Here is a 20884-nt window from a genome sequence, read left to right on the forward strand (position 1 = left end):
CTTAAACGAATTAGTATGCACGCAGCCTTCTGCATCTGCCTGCTGTCACTCAACACAACGGATTTGAGACGCTTCCATGTTATCGAGTGTTGTTGAGGGTGTTGGTCTGTTCCTTTTCATTGCTGAGTGGTATTCTCTTACACGCGTGTACCACAATTTCTTTTCCATTCAATAGCTGAGGGACATTTGGGTTCTTTACAACTTTTGACTATCATGGATAAAGCTGATCTGAACATCTGTGTTCAGATATATGTGTGGATCTATGTTTTGATCTCTTGGGTAAAAACCTAGGAATTGAATTTGAGGGTCATATGATTAGTGTATGTTTGACTTTAAAAGAAGTTGTAAAATGTTTTCCAAAATGGTTGTTTTACATTCCCAGCAACACTGAGAGTTCCAGTTGCTCCATATCCATGCCAACATTTGGTATGGTCAATCTTTTTCTTTTTTCTTTTTCTTTAATTTTAACTATATGAATGGGTGCATCTCATAGCTTTAATCTGTATTTCCCTGATGACTAAGGGCGTTGAGGGTCTTTTCATGTGATTATCGGCCAGTCTTCTGTCGCCTTTGGTAAAATGCCTGCCGTTGAAGGAGTGCACGGATGCTTTCTATACTTAGATCATCATTTGAGGAGCAAGACTCCCTGTGCAGTGTGACAACATTCCATTGCTCTGCCACAGGCTTTCTTTATGGGCTAAAGAAGTTGACCTCAGTGTGCTAGTCTCCATTTCCTTGTCTGTAAAATGGGCGTAACAACACCCACCTCCTAGGGCAGTTTGAGCATTGTGTGAAGTGAGCCGTGGAGGGGATGTACATAGCCCCTCGTATATGGTAAGCACTTCATAAATGTCCAGTAGGATAATGATAATTACCACTAACCCCTCTATGACTTGTTCACATCAATCCCTTTCCCCCTTCAGAGCCCTGTGTTTTCACTGGTAAATTGTTGGGGACAAGCTGTAAGTCCCTTCTACAGTAACATCCACTGACTTCCTGCACTGCTCTCTGTTTATTGACACACCCCTTATAGATCTATTAGGTCTCTTCTAACTGCCACCTGGGGCATCCCCTGGCAGACACCTGGGGCATCCCCTGACAGACAGCTGGGGCATCCCCTGACAGACAGCTGGGGCATCCGCTGAAAGACACCTGGGGCATCCCCTGACAGACACCTGGGGTATCCGCTGAAAGACACCTGGGGCATCCCCTGACAGACACCTGGGGCATCCCCTGACAGACACCTGGGACGTCCCCTGACAGACAGCTGGGGCATCCGCTGAAAGACACCTGGGGCATCCCCTGACAGACACCTGGGGTATCCGCTGAAAGACACCTGGGGCATCCCCTGACAGACACCTGGGGTATCCGCTGAAAGACACCTGGGGCATCCCCTGACAGACACCTGGGGCATCCCCTGACAGACACCTGGGACGTCCCCTGACAGACAGCTGGGGCATCCGCTGAAAGACACCTGGGGCATCCCCTGACAGACAGCTGGGGCATCCGCTGAAAGACACCAGCTACTCCATTGAGATCCTCTGAAAGACACCCGGGGCACGCCCTGACAGACACCTGGGGTATCCGCTGCAAGACACCTGGGGCATCCCCTGACAGACACCTGGGGCATCCCCTTGACAGACAGCTGGGGCATCTCCTGACAGACACCTGGGGCATCCCCTGACAGACACCTGGGGCATCCCCTGACAGACACCTGGGGCATCCCCTGACAGACAGCTGGGGCACCCCCTGACAGACACCTGGGGCATCCCCTGACAGACAGCTGGGGCATCCCCTGACAGACACCTAGGGCATCCCCTGACAGACACCTGGGGCACCCCCTGACAGACACCTGGGGCATCCCCTGACAGACACCTGGGGCATCCCCTGACAGACACCTAGGGCATCCCCTGACAGACACCTGGGGCACCTCCTGACAGACACCTGGGGCACCCCCTGACAGACAGCTGGGGCACCCCCTGAAAGACACCTGGGGCATCCCCTGACAGACACCTGGGGCATCCCCTGAAAGACACCTGGGGCATCCCCTGACAGACACCTGGGGCATCCCCTGACAGACAGCTGGGGCACCACATGACAGACAGCTGGGGCACCACATGACAGACAGCTGGGGCATCCCCTGACAGACACCTGGGGCATCCCCTGACAGACACCTGGGGCATCCCCTGACAGACAGCTGGGGCATCCGCTGAAAGACACCTGGAGCATCTCCTGACAGACAGCTGGGGCATCCCCTGACAGACACCTGGGGCATCCCCTGACAGACACCTGGGGCATCCGCTGAAAAACCTGGGGCATCTTCTGACAGACACCTGGGGCATCCCCTGACAGACACCTGGGGCATCCCCTGACAGACACCTGGGGCATCCCTGACAGACAGCTGGGGCATCCCTGACAGACAGCTGGGGCATCCCCTGACAGACACCTGGGGCATCCGCTGAAAGACACCTGGGGCATCTTCTGACAGACACCTGGGGCATCCCCTGACAGACACCTGGGGCATCCCCTGACAGACACCTGGGGCATCCCCTGACAGACAGCTGGGGCACCACATGACAGACAGCTGGGGCATCCCCTGACAGACACCTGGGGCATCCCCTGACAGACAGCTGGGGCATCCCCTGACAGACAGCTGGGGCATCCGCTGAAAGACACCTGGAGCATCTTCTGACAGACACCTGGGGCATCCCCTGAAAGACACCTGGGGCATCCCCTGACAGACACCTGGGGCATCCCCTGACAGACAGCTGGGGCACCCCCTGAAAGACACCTGGGGCACCCCCTGACAGACACCTGGGGCACCCCCTGACAGACAGCTGGGGCATCCCCTGAAAGACACCTGGGGCATCCCCTGACAGACACCTGGGGCATCCCCTGAAAGACACCTGGGGCATCCCCTGACAGACACCTGGGGCATCCCCTGACAGACAGCTGGGGCACCACATGACAGACAGCTGGGGCACCACATGACAGACAGCTGGGGCATCCCCTGACAGACACCTGGGGCATCCCCTGACAGACACCTGGGGCATCCCCTGACAGACAGCTGGGGCATCCGCTGAAAGACACCTGGAGCATCCCCTGACAGACACCTGGGGCATCCCCTGAAAGACACCTGGGGCATCCCTGACAGACAGCTGGGGCATCTCCTGACAGACACCTGGGGCATCCCCTGACAGACACCTGGGGCATCCCCTGACAGACACCTGGGGCATCCCTGACAGACAGCTGGGGCATCCCCTGACAGATACCTGGGGCATCCCCTTGACAGACAGCTGGGGCATCCCCTGACAGACAGCTGGGGCATCCCCTGGCAGATAGCTGGGGCATCCCCTAACAGACACCTGGGGCATCCCCAACAGACACCTGGGGCATCCCCGACAGACACCTAGGGTGTCCCCCCACAGTAGTTAAACACATAGCATTGGAAAGCTCCCCAAACTCCTGACCCAGAGCATGGCCTGGGGCCCAGCTCCTTGGTCACCAGTGAGAGGGCCCACGAGCCACAAGAAGGACTGGGGGATACAGAAGAGACTGAGCAAGAACTGGGAAGAGCAGATGCCACCAGGCAAGACCAGCAGGCCCGGCGGGGCGAGGCTGTGAAAGCAGTGTGGCCTCGCAGGGACAGCGCCCGCCGCCCCACCGTGCTCAGTACGCCCCCCACCCAACGCCTTCTCCCAGCCCAGCTCCACGGCCTGCGGGGGCCAGGCCCTCCATCACCCCCTTCACTCCCCTGACCTCTGGAAGAAACCTGGGGCCCCGCGGGAGCCCCTCCCTCGGGGGCAGTGAGGCGGGGAGGAGGGCAGGAGTGTTGGGAAATCAGTCCACAAGGATCTGGGGCCGACGCCAGGGTGCCAGGGGGAGTGAGGAGGAGGTGACGAGAGGAGGGCTGGCTGGCAGGGCCCGGGCCACGGGCAGGACGGTAGGACGGGCCGGGGCGGTGACCGGGGGAGCCGAGGGACTGGGAGGTTGGGGCAGCTGAGGGGGCGATGGGGGATGGAGGCCTGGGGTTCTAGAAGCCCAGAGCAGGGAGAGCAGGAGGCACTGAGGGGCCGGAGCACGAAGGTGAGGGAGATCAGAGCACGGAGCACGGCGAGGTCGAGGCAGGGCGGGGGCGGGGGAGATGGAGCTCGGGCCTCCCCACCCGTCCAGCCTTTCACTCCCACTAAGCATGTACTTCACGCTCCTTGTCACCTCCTCAGCCGGGCAGCCCCGCCCAGCCTCCCAGCCAGAAGCCCCCCCACCCCCAAAGTTCCCTGGGCACCTTGGCCGCCCATGCCCTCTTCTCCTCAGGGACAGCCACCACCTCGGTGCCACCCTTACCACCCACCTGCTGCCAGGCTCCAGCCACAGAGCCCCCCAAGTCAACTTCTCTGCTCCTGTACCCCCGCTAAAGACCACCCAGCCCCAAGGAGAGACCCACAGGAAGCCATGCGTCTGGCCCCGCCAGCTCCACCTGCCGCAGGACCCAGCCACCCTCTCTTCCTCCTATGGAGGCAGTGACATTTGAAAGGTGAATGAAAGCTGAGTGGTGGGGCCCAAGCCCTGCCAGCTGAGCCGACACCCGTGGTGCACGCCACATATGAGTGGCAGGTGGCAGGAGACCCCGAGCCACAGAGGTCCCCTTCCTCACCCACCCCCACTAACTCCACTCTTCCTCAGCAAACACCTATGCGCACGTGACAAGTGGGGTTATAACAATGAGCAAAGCAGACGAGGCCCCGCCCACATGGAGCTCACAGTCAATTCCGGGAAACAGAGATAAACCTCAAAATGCACAAACAATGGCTGCTCACGGCTATGAAACCGTGGGGGCCGGAGAACAAAGCGCAGTGAGTGAGCACCCCCCGGCCTCGGGTCAGGGAAGACCTCTGGTGAAGACACGACATGTTCGCTGACCCAACGGGGGCCTTTGCAGGTGGAGCGCAGAGCAGATGTGAAAGGTCCTGAGGCAGAAAGGACGTGGCCCTGCCCACAAGGGAAAGGTGGCCCCCGTGGCTGGACCCAGCCCAGTGAGGCACAGGAAAGTGACCCTGGGGCGCTGTGGGTTATTGTTTGGAGGGAGGTCACAGATGCCCATTGGGCTTGTGCTTCAGACCAAGCCCACTCCTGCTCCGAGAGACGGGTCTGTGAGGAATCAGGCCACATGGCCTCTGCAGGGACAGATTACGGTGGCTTGGACCAGGATGGGGACAGTAGAGAGTCAGAAAATCAGGAGCTACTTAGGATACTAAATTGGTGGACAGGAGACCCGAGAGCAAGTGAGGAGGCTCGCTGGCTAGGACCGCGGGGAAGGTGCCAAAGAGGCCTCCTCAGGTCACCTCAGGCTGGCCCTCAGGCCGCCTACATCTGTCCTGATGAGCACTTGGCCAGCAGGGTGGATGGTTCAACAGGGCTTCCTCTATCCAGGAATCAAGTCTCGGTCCATCTCTCCTAACCCAGCCTCCGCGTCCACCAGGAGCAGTGAGCTGCGACAGACGGCGCACTCCGGTACCTCGCCGGCGACGGGCACACCAAGGTCGCCATGAATGCAGTCGCAGGAGCTGTCCCCTGAGCACACACCACTCCGAGGTGGCCTCAACTTACTTTGTTTTTCCTATTCGCCCATCAAGAATTTACATGACGCCTGACCAGGCGGTGGCGCAGTGGATAGAACGTCGGACTGGGATGTAGAGGACCCAGGTTCGAGACCCCAAGGTCGCCAGCTTGAGCGCGAGCTCATCTGGTTTGAGCAAAGCTCACCAGCTTGGACCCAAGGTCACTGGCTCGAGCAAGGGGTTACTCGGTCTGCTGAAGGCCCGCAGTCAAGGCACATATGAGAAAGCAATCAATGAACAACTAAGTTGTCGCAACGAAAAACTGATGATTGATGCTTCTCATCTCTGTTCCTGTCTGTCTGTCCCTATCTATCCCTCTCTCTGACTCTGTCTCTGTAAAAAACAAACAAACAAACAAAAAGAAAAGAATTTACATGACGTGTCCAGTACCTCCCTCGAGGGAACTTCACCTTTGGCTTGAATTGTTTAAATAAGAAAACAGGAGGCGGGGTCACTGCTAAGGACACTCGGACCCCGGGTTCCGGCACAGGCTACCAGAAAACGGTACCATTTGTCAAAGTCAAGGGAACCCCGGGGCATCCCCCTTTGCCTCATCTCTCGGGGACAGTTTTATGGACGAGGAGCCACAGTCCCAGCATGGCGGAGTCCCTGGAACCTCCCAACAGCAGCTCAGTCCGTGCCCGTCAGCCCGGCCGCAGGAAAACGCCGGTCCGGCGGCCCCTGTTGCCGACCTCAGCCCCCCGCCCACTCCTGTTTTTCTCAAGGTAAGTTCATTTCAGGAGCCCCTGGCCCAAGGCCTTTGCTGTGCCCTCCTCGGCCCACCCAGGGATCTCCTTCCCCTCACATCTTGTACTCACACTATGCTTTCCCCGCCCAGAGGCTCGGGGCTGCTTCTGTAAATGGATGTACTTCCCCCCCGCCCCGGGGGCCAGCTTTGGGTCTTAGGGAATCTCGGGGAGAAGCAGCCCTGAATCCAGTCTCAGCCCTGGATCCAGGATGGGAACAAGGCTACCCACTCACCCTTCCTTTGCTTAACTAAGAAAGCCATTCGAGTGGTCTTCCCTGGGCTCCAGCCACTGTCTTTGTAAACTGTAGCTGTACCCGCTACCTGTGGACATGACAAGTGGGCTGTCCTGGGCACCGAGTCCTCCCTGCTGCTACCCAGAGCCCTGAGGAGGCTGATTCGGGGATCACACCCCCAACGGCACCCTATCCCCAACCTCAGCACAGGCTCTGGTCTGAGTGCTTTTCATGCCAGAAAAAGGAACGTTTCCAGGTGGAAGTCTTCCAAATGTGTCTTCCCCAATCACCTTGTCACCAGATTGTTCTAAGCAAAAACTTTCTCGTCAATTATCTTTGCCTTTGGCTGTTCACACACAAAGGTCACATAGTTGTCTGCCTCTGATATCACACACGTAGCTGGGGCAATGGTTTCCACGGTTCCCACAGCTGGAATCTGCAGAGGAATTCTGACCAAGAAAGAGGAGATGAGGTCATGCTGAAGAGGGGAAGGCGGGAAAGAGAAGGCGGGAAAGACCTGGAGAGCTGCAGACAGCGAGGGGACTCTCGGGGTCCCCGTGCTCCCTCCCTGCCCTTCCGACTCTGTGCCCCAATGCCTTCTGGACTCCCCCCACCATCACATCCAAGGGAACAGATAATACCAATGGTCAACAGAAGCAATAACACGCCGTTATCAATGAGCACACGCAGCACCCAAATCTTGGTTTCTAAATACCATTCTCCATCCAAAGGGACCTGGACTCCTTGGTGAAATGGCCGATTCATTGCCACAGCAATTACAGGGTGAGCCTGGAACATCTTGCTGAGCCAGAAAGTGTGAGAGTGTCCAAAGGCCTGTGGAGACATGCCAAAGGCCGGCAGCCGGGCTGAACCAGCCAGCTAGTAAATTTAGAAAAGGATGGAGCAGAAAACCGCCCACAGATGAAAACTAGCGAGTAATACTTTGTTGAGAAACATAGCATTTCCCCACCATTCCTTTTATTTCCCTTTGATTTGAGAGAGAGAGAAAAACAGAGAGAAAAAGGGGGTGGAGGGAAAGAGGGAGTGAGGGGGAGAGAGAGAGAGAGAGAGAGAGAAGCATCAACTCATTGCTCCACTTAGTTGTGCACTCATTGGTTGCTTCTCATATGTGCCCTGACCAGGGATCGAACCTACAACCTTGGTGCACCAGGATGACATTCTATCCACTGAGTCACAGGCCAGGGCCTCCCCATGCTAACTTTTTAATTGCAAAAAGAAAACAGTAATTCTACAGTGGGGGGGACTTGGCACACACCACCTACACCAGGGGTCGGGAACCTTTTTGGCTGAGAGAGCCATGAACCCCACATATTTTAAAATGTAATTCCATGAGAGCCACAAACGACCCCTGTACATTACGCATTATCCAATAAAAATTTGATGTTGTCCCGGAGGACAGCTGTGATTGGCTCTAGCCACCCACAACCATGAACATGAGCAGTAGGAAATGAATGGATTGTAATACATGAGAATGTTTTATATTTTGACCATTATTATTTTTTTTTATTAAATATTTGTCTGCAAGCAAGATGCAGCCATCAAAACAGCCACATCTAACTCGCAAGCCATAGGTTCCCAACCCGACCTACATCAAGTGATCACAGACAACATCTCCGAATGGGAACAGGGAGCTGGTGTGCCCCCTGACATGGCACTCTGAGACAGCCACCGTCACCTTTGTAGTAATCTTGCTAAAAATGCCTAACTTGAAACTAAGAATGAGGAAATAGCTCACAGAATGAGTGACATCATTGTACCAAACAACTGGCCTGAACTCTTCAAAAATGTCAAGTTCAAGAAACACAAAGAGCCTGACCAGGCGGTGGCACAGTGGTAGAGCATCAGACTGGGACACGGAGAACCCAGGTTCGAAACCCCAAGGTCGCCATTTGAAACCCTTGAGCACGGGCTCAACCAGCTCGAGCGTGAGGTTGCTGGCTTGAGCCCAAAAGGTCACTGGCTTGAAGCCCAAGGTCACTGGCTTGAGCAGGGGTCACTCGCTCTACTGTAGCCCCCAGTCAAGGCACATATGTATCAGAAAGCAATCAATGAACAACTAAGGTGCACAACAAAGAACTGATGCTTCTCATCTCTCCCTTCCTGTCTGTCCCTATCTGTCCCTCCCTCTGCCTCTCTCTCTCTCTCTCTGTCACAAAAAAAAAACAAACCCACAAAGAAAGGCAAAGGGCCTTTTCCAGATTAAATGAGGCTTGAGGGTCATGACAGCGGAATGCAATAGGTGACCTTGGAACAGGGAAAAATATGACACAAAGAAGACACAATCAAGACAACTGACAAAATTTGAAATATGGACTGTGGATTAGATAATGGTATCATATCAATGTTAAATTTTCTGATTCTGATGAGTGTACTGTAGTTCTGTAAAAGTATATCCTTGTCCTTACTAATACACACCTAAGTATTTAGGAGTAAAAACATATAATGTCTTCAATTTACTCTCAATTGATTCAGGGGGGAAAATGCATGTTACGTGTATATAGACTGTGTATGATACATACATAATACAGGGTATAAGGTATACACAGATAGGCAGAGAGAATTATAAAATATAAAATATTGGTGAATATGCATAAAGCCTATATGGGAATTGTTTGCAACTTTTCTCTAAGTTTGAAGTTACATTAAAACAAAATTTACAAAAATAATAATGGTCAAAACTCATGTGGTGTTTATTCTGTGCCAGGCACTATTCAAAATACTTTACCTGTATTAACTCATTCGATACGTACAACAGTCTGCAAGGTATATAATACTAGCACCCAAGTTGTCACCCTCATTCTACTGACGGGGAAACTGAGACACAGAGTGCTTGAGCAGCTTGTACACACACCCAGGCCGGTCAGAGGCAGAGCTGGGAGGTGACCTTAGGTTGACCCGCCTGGCTCCAGCCCTCAGCCAGTGTGTTCAGCAGGGGCACACACATGAGCACACGCGTACACACACACACACACACACGCACGGATGTACACACAGGATGAGCACACGCGTACACACACACACACGGATGTACACACAGGATGAGCACACGCGTACACACACACACACACGGATGTACACACGCGTACACCCAAACACACACACACACACACACACTGGCTTCAGCCCTCAGCCAGTGTGTTCAGCAGGGGCACACACATGAGCACACGCGTACACCCAGACACACACACACACACACAGGATGAGCACATGCGTACACCCAAACACACACACACACACACACACACACACACACACATGCGCACGCGCGCACATCCAAACACACACACACACACACGGATGTTCAGCAGGGGCACACACAGGATGAGAACACGCGTACACCCAAACACACACACACACACGGGTGTACACACGCGTACACCCAAACACACACACACACACACGGATGTACACACGCGTGCACCCAAACACACACACACACAGATGTACACACACACACACACACACACACACGGATGTACTACCCGGCGAAGCATGGTTACAGCCTGAGAACCAAAATAACCTCGAGATCTGGACAAGCAAGGAAACCTCTGAGAAAGTAGAAGGAAGTTCGGATTCAGCACCTTCGGGTCTGGGGCCCTGGACAGAGCCCCTGTCCCCCGAGAAGGGCTCCTGCCGACTCTGCCCCGGTCCTCTCTGCCTCCCACCCTTCCCTGCAGCGCCAAGCTCTGCCTCTCTTCCTGCCAGCCTCCCCTGCTGCCCCCTCCCTGTGCCCACACACCCAGAAGAAGGTGTTTCTGGCCTTGGCCTTCTGGTGCATGTGGCTGGGGCCTCAGAGGAGGGCCCGAACGGAGCGGTGGCTCCACAGCCAGAGTTGAGGGAGGGTGACTGGAAGCTGACAGCCACGGGCTGGAGGAGAGGCGACAAGAGGCCCAGCCCTGAGATGTGCCCAGTGGTAAGTACTGTCGTGCCAGCAGGAGCAGGCTTGGCAGGGTGGCCGTCCTCCTTGTAAGAGAAGTCTGTTCCCTACGCCCCCGAGAAGCCGGGACCTTGCGGGCAGAGGCAGAGTCTCAGATGGGGCCAGAGTGCCGGGCAGGACACCGCTCGGTGGGCTCTGTCCAGGCTGGCCGGGAGGGGAGGGTGGGGAGGAAGATGAGGACGTCTGAATGCAGGGTGGAGTGGATCCCCCCACCCCCTCCCTGCTGAAGGGCCTGTCACAGGCCGCCGTGTCTCACACCCGCTTATCGGGGCCGGGGTGTGGAGAGGGTGTCGCAGACGGGAGATAGGGCTGGGACAGGGCTGTCTGCACTGGCCTGCTCTGCCTCCCTCATTCACACCTCCTCAGGGGCCCCTCAGCCCACTTATCCCCCCGTGGCCTCCAGCCTGCCCAGCGTGCCTTCCCAGCAAACCGCCCTGCACACCGCCTTTCTTCTTAATTCTTACTTCTTTATTGATTGATTTTAGAGAGACAGAGAGAGAGGGACGCGTTTGTTGTTCCACTTAGCTATGCGTTCATCAGTCACCTCCTGTCTGTGTTCTGACCGGGGATCGAACCAGCAACCTTGGTGTTTCGGGATGACGCTCTAACAGACTGAGCTGACCGGCTCGGGCCAAGCTGTGTGTCTTGAAGAAGTACTCTGCCTCGGATACCACCCAGGGAGAGGCCCTGGAGGCTGTCTAGCCCGACCTTACTTTACAGAGAGAGACACGAGGAAGAAGGAGATGCCACTCACCTAAAATCATATTGCAAGTACACAGGAGTGGAGCTAGGCTTGGAGCCGAGGCCAGAGCATGCGAGCATCTGAGCCTCAGCCCGTGGGCCCGAGGCAGGGTCCCAGGGCCACAGTGAGGGCGGAGTAAGGGGCATGTATCCCTGAGGAACACCAGTCTACTCAGATATCAGTCTCATTAGGGAGGAGGCACAAACATGTCCCATTGTCCCAGAGTCCACTGACCTTGGATGAGCTCTGAGGTCTCCACCTGGGTCTAAACGGACATGGACGGCAAGAGGTTAAAGGCTCCCTGTGCAGTGGTGGGCGAGGCGGGGGCACAGAGGTGAGGGGGGCACAGAGCACATAACCTGGGAGGCCAGTGGGGGCGGTCGGGGCCCACCCAGGGTGGTGGCAGGGAACTTAGATATCTGTCTTGTCTGGCGGCCTAAGGAGCCACTGGGGCCCCAGCTGCCCTGCGGCCTCAGAGATCCCAGGGAGGCTTGGCGACCTCAAGGCCCCTGCCTGCCACTGTCCCCACGCCTGCAGCCTTAGAGGAAAGGGCCCCTGGCATCACCAGGGGCAGGACGGTTCATCTCCTGCCTGTGGAGGAACTAGGGCAGAGGGAGGGAGAGCATGAGGGAGGGGCGGGGCTCCACAGCTGGAAGACCTCGTTTCGCTCTGCTTCCCCCAGGGCCAAACGCACAGAAGCCCCTGCTCAGCACACTCTGACTGCTGCCTCCCGGTTCCCATCTCCCCACTGGGATGCACTGCTCAGACCAGCGAGCAGACCCTGCAGGGCCCGACGGAGGGCCCTGGGGAAAGTGCCCTGGGAACCCCAGCCTGCAGGAAGCAATGCTCAGCCCGCCAGGTTATCCCAGATACGGGGCCCCTGCTCCCCCCACTGACACCTGCCTGCCTCCAAGCACACAGTCAGCGCCCCAGTGGGGGGCAGAGACCAACGCATGTGCCTCCCTGCCTCCTCCGAGATGCCTCCCGACAGCCCTGTGCCTCTGTCCCAGCTGGTGTCTACTGGGTCCCTACACGTCCCTGACCCACAGCTGGGCCCCTGTCCCTACCCTTCCCGGGTCCTAAGGAGCACAGTGGGACTCAAGCAGGATAAGCTTGATGTTTCTGACTTGTTGCTAATTCCAAAAACATTTTTTGGGCATGTACTACTTACAGAACCCTCTGGAGGCCCCAGAAAGGAGTCAACTCCACGATGTGCCTGCCTCCAGGAGTTAGCAGGGCCTGGTAGGGCTCAGAGGAGAAAATTCATGAACGAATGAGTTGCAGCACAATGTAAAATAACTGACAACCTTGCGGTGCAGAGGGCAAACATTAGACTGGGAGCCAGAAAACCTTCCCAAGTCATAGATGCCTGGAGTTTGTTTCTTCGCCTGTGAAATGGGAGGAACAGCATCTATTGGAAGGGCTGAACCAATAAACTCTCATGTAAAATCACTGACATGGTCAAAAGGCTAGAAGTTATACATCATACAGTCCTGGGATTGGGGACAGACACAACGGCTTCCGCCTGGCCCAGAGCTTCACCCCACACGAAGTCAGGCTCTGTCCCTCACTTACTCAAATCAAGACGACCCTCAGCAGTCACTATCTGAGTCCACGCCAGATGCTATAACACAACACTGTAGACTGAAGGGCTTATTAAACAAGAACCCATTTCTCACAGTTCTGGTGGTTAAGAAGTCCAAGATCGCCTGACCAGGCAGTGGCTCAATGGATGGAGCGTCGGACTGGGATGGAGAGGACCCAGGTTCGAGACCCCGAGGTCGCCAGCTTGAGCACGGGCTCATCTGGTTTGAGCAAAAGCTCACCAGCTTGGACCCAAGGTCGCTGGCTCGAGCAAGGGGTTACTCGGTCTGCTGAAGGCCCGCAGTCAGGGCACATATGAGAAAGCTATCAATGAACAACTCAGGTGTCGCAATGCATAACGAAAAACTAATGATTGATGCTTCTCATCTAAAGAAATAAAAAAAAAGTCCAAGATCAAGGTGCTGGCAGATTTGGTGTCTGGTGAGGACTGGCTTTCTGGTTCAGCTTTTTCCTCAGTGTCCCCTCACATGACAAGGGGCAAAGGAGCTCTCAAGGGGACCAGGGGGGAAGGTGTCTTTTTATAAGAGCATTAATCCCATTCACGAGGCTGCAGCTAATCACCTCCTAATACCATCACACTGGGGATTAGGTTTCAACATATGAATGTTGGAGGGACACATTGCTTATGACAGTAACTGATAATTATTCGCAGGAATTCACAACTGGCTACGACTTACCAAACAGCTTGCCAAACTACATTTCATCTAAATCTTCCCCCTGTCCCCAGACGAGGACCTTGATTCAGAAGGGTAAAGTCAGTTGCCAAAGGCTGCCCAGCTGGTAAGAGGGAAGACGGGACGGGGACCCAGGTGTGCCTCCCTACATGCACGTGTCCAAAGCGCTGGCCCAGGCGTGCCGTGTGCCCCAGAGATGCGGCCGGCGCCCTCCCTGCCCCCGGGGACGCACAGGCGGACTCTGACAGAGCCCCTATCCTGCGCTGTGCAATCAGTTGTCTTTTTAAAGAAATAGAACCGAACTTAAATATCAGAGCACATTATTATCCCGTGACACTTGCTGGGTGTGTGAGGCAGGTTGCCATATAAAATGAATTTCCCACCAAAGGGGTCTTCCTTGGCTCTGTCTCATTCGATGTTTCTAACGGACACGCTGAAGGCTTGTTTACCCAATCTGCCATCTCAAAGCTGGGAGGCAGAGAGGACATGTCAGATGGCCAGATCGCGGTCATCAAGACTGTGAACTGGCTTGAAGACGGGGAGAGACTATAATAAAACGAAACCTTAACAGTTGGGCATACACATAATCCCACATCTAAGCAGGTAAGAGCGTGACGGGGAGGCGATTTGACGTGAAAAAGACCCAGAGCGGTGAACAGGGGCAAGTTCCGCGTGAGGCGGCGGACAGAGAGAAGAGTGGCGTGTGCTCCATGAGGGAGGTCCAGCCCCACTCAGGTCAGCACTGCCACCACCGAGGCCCGAGTGCTGCGCCCACACGAGTCCGCCGCACCAGGAGGGCGCGTCACGTCGTGATGGGGAAGGGTCTGAAACCCACAAAGGCCCGAGCACGAAACGAGATGCCCGGATGTCTTCAGGAGCTTCCTGTCTCTAAAGGACCGTCAGGTGGAAACAGGTGCCAGCCAGCCGTGTGGCCTAGAACGGGCATCAGGGCCTGGTCATTGATGACAGGGCCGGAGGTGGAGGCGAGGTTTCGGCCTCGTGTCTTGAAGCTCTACCACACAGGAAAGTGGGTGGGGGGAGAGAAGGTTCTCCCTCGATGGTCACAAGCTCACAGACCCCTGTCTGCCACAGGACTCCTGTCTAGGGACTGTGTGTTTGGGAAGAGTGGTCTATTCCAGAGCTTGCTTGGTCATCAGAATCATCAGCGTTGCTTGTTCACAAAATATAGTTTCCGCTGCACGTCAGATCTGCTGAATAAAAACCTTCCACGGTGGGATTGGAGGATCTATCTTTTTATGAAGCTCACCAGGCCGAATGTTTCAGATTGAGACTAGACACAACAAAATACAATGAACCTCGAATGATGCCTAGATTTTTTTTTTTAACTATAAAGACATTTTGGGAACACCCAGGCAAATTTTAAGAGAGATTGTTTATTAGATGATACTGAATTCTTGGTAGTGGGCTTAAACGAGAGAATAAGGGTGTTTTTGGAAATAGAGGGGAATGACTTGATTCTGAGGTGAGAGAGGCCGAAGGATTAAGAGGTGAAACGCCACATCTAGAACTCTTCCAAAACAAGGAATTCCTTTTAAGTGGTTCGAAAGTAAAGAAATAAAGCAAACGAGACAAAACATCCAGGCACACAGCATTCACTGTCTTCTTTCAACTTTTTCTGGGCTTGAAAATCTTTGAAATAAAATTGTTGGAGAAAAGTCAGCTACCTAGGCTGCGACAGGCGCCAAACGTGAGGCCACCAGACAAGAGGCCTCCGTGGCCCCGTCCAGCCTGAGAGCACGAAGCCTGGCGTGGGGAGCCTGGCGTGGGGAGCCTGGCGTGGGAAGCCTGGCGTGGGGAGCCTGGCGTGGGGAGCCTGACCTCGGAAGCCTGACCTCGGAAGCCGGCTTCGTGGCTCAGAGCCGGAGGCTGTGTCAGCGTGGTGTCCCGCTCTTCAGATCTGGTCCGGAGACTTCTGGTGTGACGTTAGGCCACAGTGACCCCTAGAGGTACTGTGCACTCAGGGCAACAGCCCCTTGGCCACACTGATATGTTCAGGAACTTAAAAGAGAAGCCCACCCACCACATCTCCCCTGCCCAAATTACACAGGGCCTGCGTCAGTGTGTTCATCCTGCTTGGCCCCCTCTGATGACCGCAGGGTGAGTCCCTGGAGGCGGGGTGGCCTGGACAAAACTGCACTGGGTCCTATGCTAATAATCTCCACGGTGACAGCGACAGAAGCAGGCTGAAGCGGGGCACAGAGCAAGGAGGAGCAGGACTGCGTGCCTGCTGGGAGGCCCCCTCCCTGACCAGCTCCACAGAAACAAGGTAGCCTGAGCATAAGGAAGGAGGAGAGGCCACGAGGGCCCCGAGCGGGCAGGGCACACGGGCGGAGGTGGCAGGGCACGAGCAGGACATGGAACAGCAGATGCTGGATGCAGAAATGGGGTCCGGGAAGTTTGAGATGCAGGGTGTTGATGTCAATCGCAGTATGTACGCACAAGGACCAGACTAGGGAACAGAGGCGACAGGTACTCGCCACTCCCCGAGCAGGGATGCTGGCTGAGCTCAGCTCTGCAGGAAGCCGTGCACTCAAGTCTGCCACTGGGCTCCATTTAAAGCCCAGGAGGAGGGACAAGGTTTTTCAGTTGTCTGAAGGTCAAGGTACAAGGTCAGAATATAAGCAGGTATTTAATGGACTGCACATCCATTCTACCCTCGCCATTTGTGTGAGGTCCACCTTTGCCGCATACAACCTGGGTGTCACGACAGCACAGGAAACCATCAAAAAAACAAGAGACAACCTACCAAATGGGAGAATATATTTGCCAATGATATATCCGATAAGGGGTCAATATCCAAAATTTATTTTAAAAATATCATACTTCTCCACACCAAAAACAAAGAAATAAGCAAACAATACAATTAAAAAATAGGCAGAGAGCCCTGGCCAGTTGGCTCAGCGGTAGAGCGTCGGCCTGGCGTGCGGGGGACCCAGGTTTGATTCCCGGCCAGGGCACATAGGAGAAGCGCCCATTTGCTTCTCCACCCCCCCCCCTTCCTCTCTGTCTCTCTCTTCCCCTCCTGCAGCCAAGGCTCCATTGGAGCAAAGACGGCCCAGGCGCTAGAGTGGCTCTGGTTGCGGCAAAGCGACGCCCCGGAGGGGCAGAGCATCGCCCCCTGGTGGGCAGAGAGTCGTCCCTGGTGGGCGTGCCGGGTGGATCCCGGTCCGGCGCATGCGGGAGTCTGTCTGACTGTCTCTCCCCGTTTCCAGCTTCAGAAAAATACAAAAAAATAGGCAGAGAATCTGAATAGACACTTTTCCAAAGAGGACATACAGCTGGCCACCAGATGAGAGAAGATACTCAACATCAGAACCACAATGAAATACCACCTCACACCTGTCAGAATGGCGCTCATCAATAAATCAACAAACAAGTGCTGGCGTGGGTGTGGAGAAAAGAGAACCCTCGTGCACTCCTGATGGGAATGCAGACTGGGGCAGCTGCTGTTAAAAACAGTATAATGTTTCCTCAAAATATTAAAAATGGACCTGCCTTGCAAACCAGTGATTTCACTCCTGGGGATTTATCTGAAGAAAACCAACACACTCATTTGAAAAAAAAACATGGACCTCTATTACATTGCAGCATTATGTACCATAGCCAAGATCTGGGAGCAGCCGAGTGCCAGTCAATAGACACGTGGATACAGAGCTGCAGTACATTTACATATGGAATATTACTTGGCCGTAAAAAAGAATGAAACCTTACCATCTGTGGCCACATGAATGGACCTAGAGAGTATTATGCTAAGTGAACTCAGTCAGACAGAGCAAGACGAGTACCATGTGACTTCACTGCTATGTGGAATCTAAAGAACAAAGTAAAGTGGAGACAGACTTACAGCTCCAGAGAGGGCTGCTGGGGCACGATGTGAAAGAGGTGAAGGCACTGGGAGGTACACGCTGGCAGCTACGCTGGTCACGGGTAAGCTGGGGAAGCCCAGGAAATAGTCAAGCAGACTGTGATATGTCCGTGCTCATGGGGTACTAAAAATAGCAAGGGAACACTATGTAAAGTACATCATTTTCTAACCACTAAATTGTACCCTCAAAACCAACATAAAAAAATAAACATAAATTTTAACAATGGAGGCGCCTGCGGGAGAAAAACAATTATATGCAAGTGCTGTCTGATGGTTAGAAACACTGAAAAGACAGTTGTCTTGCTCTAGCTTGTCACAAATAGAACTGTGCTACCCGGTAGGAAATACATTATATGTAAATGAATTTTAAAAGAATATTTCCATCAGAAAGTGGAGGTCATTCTTTCTCTTGCACTGTCTACCTCCACCTTAGGAATCAGCAGGATGCAGGAAGGGGCGGCCGGACAGGGATGTGCTCGGGTCCCATGACGAGTGCGCCCCTCTGCTCAGGGGGACACACCCATGCTGGGAAGGGGCCCTGGGGCCCACTGCACCTGACTCCACATAATCAACAGTCCCGCTGGGGAGGCGGAATGACCCGATGAGAGAAAATTCCTAAGCTCTACCCTGTATTAACATTCTAAAATTGGTTTCAGTGGGATTCTTCATTGAAATGTTGAGACAATTCAAACACCATTATTGTATTCCAACAGAACTTCTACATATAAAAATCATAGGGCGACTGCATTTTTTTTTTTTTTTTTGTATTTTTCTGAAGTGAGAAGCGGGGAGGCAGGCAGACAGACAGACTCCCACATGCGCCAGACCAGGATCCACCTGGCACGCCCACCAGGGGGCGATGCTCTGCCCATCTGGGGCGTTGCTCCGCTGCACAACTGCTTTTTTTTTTTTATTATTTGTTTTTCACAATGATCAGGTAGTATTCTTCAAAGTAATTGAAAACTGAAGATACTGTAAGTTCTTGATTTAAAAATCAAGATTCTCTAGGGTCCCGGGGGGGAGAAAGGAGAGCAGCTAGGAGAGAAAGCCCGGGGCTGCCAGGACGCAGGTCGGCACAGCCCTGGCTCAGGAAGCACCGCCTTCCCGGCGATAGCGGCCTGGGGTCCCACAGCACCAGCCCTGTGCCGCCAGGCCAGGAGCAGGCACTACGGTGAGCAAATCACAAGCAGGTGCGTTGGGGCGCAGACTCCCTCAGGCTCCTTAATCTCTGGGACAGAAAGCTCCCCCGGAGAGTCACAGCCAGTCGAGCTGGCACCAGGGAGTCACTGCAGAGAACTGCATTTTTAGAGGCAGGCAGGGACCCCGATAAACCCCACAAAGCCACGTCCTCCAACTTTCAAATCCCTGGGGCTGTTTCTTCCCAAAGAGCTGAGGAGGGCTCCAGTCAGAGGACATTGAAGTCCCTGTGGCGTGATGACAGACAAGAAACCAGACCCCTCTTAGCAAGCTGCGCCCAGAATCTCAGACACCCACGGATGCCCGGGTCCAAGCCTCTGAGTGTGGGGAGAGCTGGATGTACCTTGTGAGTTCTCCTCAGGCCTGTGCACCGTGCTCCTGGGGGCTACTTCCTCAGCAAGGTAACCTGGACTACGCAACCTCCTCCCGAGGGAAGCGAGGACAGCGGCCTTTATCTCAGAGGTCACTGTAAGACAACGCACGCAGAGCATTCCGCTTAGTATACAGAGCACGCTGCGTGAGCAGAGAGCGTAGTGAGGGCGTCTCTGTGACAGAGACAGCAGGCCCCAGGAGAGGAGAAACACATACACAGGGGTGGGCAAAAACAGCTTTACAGCTGTGAGAACACGACAGTTCATTCTTGTGTGACTGTTAATTATTGTACAGACAACTGCAAACTACTTTTGCCCAGCCTTATACAATACAGTACACGTGGACAGGATAATAGAGAGGATATCTAAAAGCGATCTCTAAGACCAACGCAGGTCCTAGGGAAAGAACACATACACTATTAGGTTCCAAGAACACGGAGCAGATACACTAGACATTGTAGGACTTGGACGCCTTTACAGACGGTACATTCAGGGGGGCACAAACACGGTGCCGTCTGATGGGCACAGCCCTCCTGGTAACTTGGCACGAGGTCAGCCCTGGATCTACAGGTCTTACAGCTTTCCTACCAGTTCGTTCCCACATCAAATAAAACACTAACCAAAAAATGTTAGCTCTTTCATCTTTTGGGGAGAAATTTAGTCTTAAATTTAGGATTCCATCATTTTTTAAATAAGCAAAGCACCTAAAATACATTAGCCTGAAGAGGGCACCGCCTGCTTCCTCTGGACAGCACACCTCGGAGGAAAGACCTAGGACGGCCTTCTCTCCAGCAGTCCTGCCCGCTCCTCGGCTCCGAGTTCTTGCAGTTTCTTCTCGGAGGGAAGACCTAGGACGGCCTTCTCTCCAGCAGTCCTGCCCGCTCCTCGGCTCTGAGTTCCTGCAGTTTCCTCTCGTAGCGATCCATGAAGCGCCCATCGGGGTCGACGCCTGCGTTCTTCAGGCCCTCCATGATCTTCTCCAGTCTGAGCACCGAGCGGGCCCCCTCGATCTTCCTCGTGCTCAGGTACAGCGTGAACTCCCGGAAATCCAGGAGCTTACAGGTGTCCACGGAACAGATATTCCTGATATCTCTAGTTCTATCCAGATGCGGAAAAAACACCAGTCCCGCCAGTTTCTCCAGGTCCTGGAGGCTCACTTGGAATTCACTCAACTGGGGCTGGAAGCCAATGGCCTCATTGGGGACCACGAAGGCCCCTAGAGCCAGCGGTTCGGTAGACCCTGGGCTTCTCCGGGCCAGGATCACCTTATAAAGGTGCGAGGGGACCGCCACATTGTCCTCACCAATCACCTAAAAACAAAGCAGGCATGTGAGTGATGCCATTCTATGTTAGCCGTTCCCAAATTGTTCCCGCAAAGCCTAGATGCATTTCTGAAAATGCACTTATAAGATACCCCATTCAAATGAATTTAAATTCAACTGCCAAAGGTAATAAAAAACCAAAGTACAGATGCGTAAGAAAAATGAGCATTTTACGGGTAGATTCTGATCACATTCTCTAATAATGCCACCCCAAAGAGCAGGGGCCACATCCTCTGCTCTGTCTGCTGGACGAAGGAATGCCATGAGTGAGTCCTGGGCTTTTGAATGGATAGGAAAAGCCGTCATTTTCACTTCATCTCATAATCAGAACTTCTGGTGCTCTAAACATTTAAAGGTCAAAACTGCCAACTTGGGAACTCCCAGCTCTAGAAATAAAAACATGGCCTCAGTTTATCAAACTCACTAGGGAGCTAAGCAAACAGCCTTCAGAGAGGCAGGCGGACACAGCACGCTGGTGTTCCTACCTTCAGGACTGCCTAGACTGGGGTTCCTTTTTTAAGCTAAGTAAA

At 54.1% G+C, this 20884-nt stretch overlaps 1 protein-coding gene across 4 annotated transcripts in view; it reads right to left on the reverse strand.

The window, feature by feature from the left end:
* EXOG (exo/endonuclease G) overlaps window positions 1-20884 on the reverse strand; it is a 70452-nt gene that overhangs the window by 30225 nt on the left and 19343 nt on the right. For 2 of the 4 annotated variants that reach the window (XR_010747255.1, XR_010747257.1), the window contains exons 6-7: window positions 19005-20342; window positions 16660-17588 (exon numbers count right to left, since the gene is read on the reverse strand). Coding sequence is in view for 1 of the 4 variants with exons in the window: in XM_066352003.1 (XP_066208100.1) it covers window positions 19881-20342 (462 nt within the window). In the remaining 3 variants the exon portion in view is untranslated. Of the gene's footprint in view, window positions 1-16659; window positions 17589-18370; window positions 20343-20884 lie in introns of those variants that run through there. The other 2 variants (XR_010747256.1, XM_066352003.1) reach the window with 2 other exon arrangements.

Source organism: Saccopteryx leptura, chromosome 10 (genome assembly GCF_036850995.1).
Source record: "Saccopteryx leptura isolate mSacLep1 chromosome 10, mSacLep1_pri_phased_curated, whole genome shotgun sequence".
NCBI lineage: Eukaryota > Metazoa > Chordata > Mammalia > Chiroptera > Emballonuridae > Saccopteryx > Saccopteryx leptura.